At 45.8% G+C, this 3992-nt stretch overlaps 1 protein-coding gene across 1 annotated transcript; it reads right to left on the reverse strand.

Annotated features, from left to right (window-relative positions):
• Nucleotides 1-3056: 3056 nt before the first annotated feature.
• TMEM229B (transmembrane protein 229B) lies at nucleotides 3057-3584 on the reverse strand (the record flags this gene model as incomplete). Its single annotated transcript, XM_082485820.1, has 1 exon — nucleotides 3057-3584. Exon 1 carries the CDS (start codon nucleotides 3558-3560, stop codon nucleotides 3057-3059), a length of 504 nt encoding a protein of 167 aa, XP_082341946.1. The 5' UTR covers nucleotides 3561-3584.
• Nucleotides 3585-3992: the final 408 nt, after the last annotated feature.

The following is a 3992-nucleotide window of genomic DNA, read 5'->3' on the forward strand; positions in this document are numbered from 1 at the left end:
CTGACCCCAACTGACCAAAGGGATATTCCACGCCACGTGACATCATGCTCAGCAACATAAAGCTGGGGGAAGAAGGAGAAAGGGGGGGACATTTGGAGTTACAGCGTTTGTCTTCCCAAGTAACCATTACGTGTGATGGAGCTCTGCTCTCCTGGAGACGGCTGAACACCTGCCTGCCGATGGGGAGCAGTGAATGAATTCCTTGCTTTCCTCTGCTTGCATGTGCAGCTTTTGCTCTACATATTAAACTGTCTTTATCTCAACCCACAAGGTTTTTTTCCTCCCCCTTTTACTCTTCCAATTCTCTCCCCCATCCCAACTGAGTGGAGTGAGCAAGCAGCTTCGTGGTTCTAGCTGCTGGCTGAGGTTAAAGCACGACACCTCCATAATTTGAGCATCTAAATATTATGTCACTGAGCAAAACCAGTGTCATTTAGTGGGGAGCTTATAAAGTTAAGACATGTAACTGTGAGTATGCACCAGGTTAGCTCTGTGAACAGCCACTCCTCCCCGAGTCCCAGCTGTAGCTGGGAGTCACCAAACCACATTGCCAACTCCTTTTACCTTTTTAAAGAGTTTTCTAACAGCTAAGGAAAAAGCAGGGAACCTAAGGATGCTTCTATGATAGCTGAAGGTTTCAGATGATGCAGGGGTGGTGTAGGAAGCAGCACACCACCACAATTAAGCTATGCTGTGAGAGGACAACCCAGCTTCAGAGACTGCGTTTAGTGACCCTGACAGAACCGGGGCCAAAATGGGGAGATCCCAATTCCCACTTGCACCTTGCAATTCTTATTCTGGTCCAGTAGAGCTCATCTACATTATCCCACATATAAATCTCATCTCTTTCCCGCCCACCACGTGCAATGTCAGGTGACTATTTTGCCTGCATCTACACACCCAAGACCATCGAGGCTGATAAACTACAAATTGTTCCTCTGATTTCATAATACTGGCATCACAGCACGGAGAAAAAAAATTCTGTTCAGTATTTGTTCTCTTTTAATTTAATGAACTATAAAAAGGGAACTCTAAATACCCACCTAAGTATTGTGGGTGCTTCAGGAGACATTGCATGCCCCAGGGCAGATTTGATTAACTCCTCACCGCCAGTGTTTTCATGTGTCCGTTGCCAGCAACGGATCCACGTGAGAAGGGGGAGGAATAAAATAATTGCACCCTGTGTGATACAAACAGGATGAACACTGCCTTCATAAGAGCAGAACCAACAAGCAATTAATTCTCTTTCACAGGGCCGTTCATTTTCCTCTCAGGAATGGATGCCCCCGGGCAAGGAGCAGCTTCACAGCTGAGCACTCCCTACCAGAGACAGGTGACACACACAGAAATAGCCTGGCCAATACAAGAGTGGAATCCCACAACCACACCAACACGTTCGCTTTTCAAGCCAAATTGATCCCTGGTGCAGCTCTGCTGACTATGGTAGAAGAACACCTAAAATTAATCTGGTCCTACAGGGCAACTAAAACAAACCTCCCCCATAAACCAGTTAGATGTATCTCACTCCTGACAGCTGGAAGCTCCATGTTTGTTGCTAACTTTGAAAGCCAAGACCTGCCACAATGAATTATGAACCTGTGGCTGCCGCTATCAAGCGTTTTCCCTGCACTACAACTTCCCCTATACTCCTCAAATGAACCCAGTAGGTTAAATTTCAAATTGTCCCCAGTGCAGGTAGTTCCAGAGTAGAGCCACAGCACTTTTCCTGCTCCACCTCTCTACTGCTCTCTTGCACTCTTAACTCGAAGCCTCACTTAGGCAGAGCATGGGGAAGTGCTCTTCAGGGAGGGAGTTTTTGCTTTTGTTTGGTTTTAATAATGTATCAGGCAGCATGGCATATCTCTTGCTGCATCCAACTATTGTCATGACAATATGGCTGTGGTTATTTAAAGCAGAATTTGGGAAGAAAAAGCAAATCCTCTTGACACACTGAGGAAAACACTGGGCAGAACTGAGCCAAGACCTACCAGTGCTGAAGGAAGGCGAGAGTCAGTGCCAGAGGATACCATGTTAACCACATGAAGGTTTTGACCTTCAAATACAATGGTTGCAGCCAGGCTAAGTCATCAACATCACCAGAAACAGAGGAATCCCTGGGAAGGAAGGCAGAAAACTCTCATAGCCTGTACAGCCTCTACAAGGTTTGCACGGCTGAGATGGGAGCTGGATCCGCAGCAGACCATCAGGCAAGGTCTGCTTTGGGGGGACAGAGGAGATGGGAAGACTTACACTATTTCTTGCGCCTTTTGCCAAGATTCAGATTGCACAGATTATGGTAAAATTCACTCGGCAAAAAAGGCCTTTATTTAAAAAAAAAAAAAAAAAAAAAAAAAAAGAAAAGAAAAGAAAAAAAAAAGAAAAAAAACTTCTAATGAGAATGAGGACTGAGATTTCAAAAAGTACAAGATCTGTATAAATTCAGCAAGATGTCCAGCACCAGATTATTTCATGGTGCAACAAAGAACCTGGGGAGAGGCCAATGGGACCTCACGAGGGGAACACCATCTACCTCCCCAGCAGACTGCCAGTCTTAGGTTCTTCTCAACAGCAGATGGATTTTCCTTGTTCCTGCAGCATCTCAGGTCCCACGGGAGGTATTGGTTGCAAGCAAGCACCTGAATATTGCCTAATGGAGTAAGCCAATCACTAACATAGCTGGCGTGTCCATGCCCATCCACTAATTAGGATTCTTTTTCTTTTTGTATGCATTTCCACCGTAGCATTTCTTTTTCTTCTTTCTCCACATAAAAGTGTAAGCAAAAGGACTGCTTTCCTCTGTAATAAGTTAAAATCAGAAATGACCTAACTAACAAGTAACTGATATTGGTCCTTGGAGCCCAAAGAGTAAAATCCATAGAAAAATCTATTGGTTCCATTTTTTTCTGGTATATCCCATGCACACCCCCATTAGAAAAATGGGGTTTATGAATCTTATCATACAGCAAGGAGCAGTACCTGAGAGCCAGAGCTAACAGTCCATGGTAGAGGTCTGGGCTCTCTCAGATTGCTAAGCGGGGTTCTGAGTCACTCATTGCTCAATCAGTCTTCACATGGCCGTTGGCCAAGGCAACGGGGACGGTGGGGGCCCCCGGCTCGGCAGTCTCATCAAATCGTAAGCGCAGGGTGTTCCTGATCACCAGCTGCTCCATGATGAAAGAAGCACAAAACCATGGGATGGCATACTCCAGGGTGATCAGGCCCATGAAGTCAAAATCGAACTGGGAATAGTCCCATGGGCAGGCATTGAACTGGCGTAGGATGAGGCCGGTGGTGAACTCCCAGAGGTATGTCCAAAGTGTGTAAATGAAGCAGCGCACTAAAATGTTACACTTGTCTTTGAGATACAGATACATCTTCTCCACAATGAGGATGGAGGTGCCATAGATGAAGAGCGCCCACACACTGGTAACACCTGGAAACTTCCAGTTAAAGTTGACCACAAACTCCCAGGCAGCTGTGAACATCACTTCACAGAAATAGCCATGAATGGCATAAAGGTACCATCGGGAAAAAGCGGTCAGAGGTTCTGCCGCAGCCATTCTTCTGCACACACCCCAGCAGGCACTCTGAAATGAAGAGAGAGAAAGAGAGAGAGAGAGCAGTCAATGAGGATATCACAAGCCTTTATCCCCCAGATGGCAACACAAACTCGTAACATCCACAAAGGACAAATCTGAGAAGTAAGTGAATTTTAAAGCATCTCATTTTTACCACAGCAAATTTTAAGTCCTGGGGTAAGGTGGCACCTTACTGGGCTGTGACTTTCAGAATGGGCCCAGACAACGTATACTGCTCTGCCCGAGAAGCAGGATACAGCTGGTATTGCGTTGGTGGTGAGGAAGGAGCTGACAGGTACAAGGGCTTTGCCAAGGGTGAGGCTGCTAAAGAACTTATTGTTTGCAAGTCAGTAGAAAAATACAGACATCTCACAAGCAGTGCACATGACCTTTTTGCTCTTTTCAAGAAACAGC

This window comes from Vanellus vanellus (genome assembly GCF_965231255.1).
Source record: "Vanellus vanellus genome assembly, chromosome: 6".
In the NCBI taxonomy this organism is placed as follows: Eukaryota; Metazoa; Chordata; class Aves; order Charadriiformes; family Charadriidae; genus Vanellus; species Vanellus vanellus.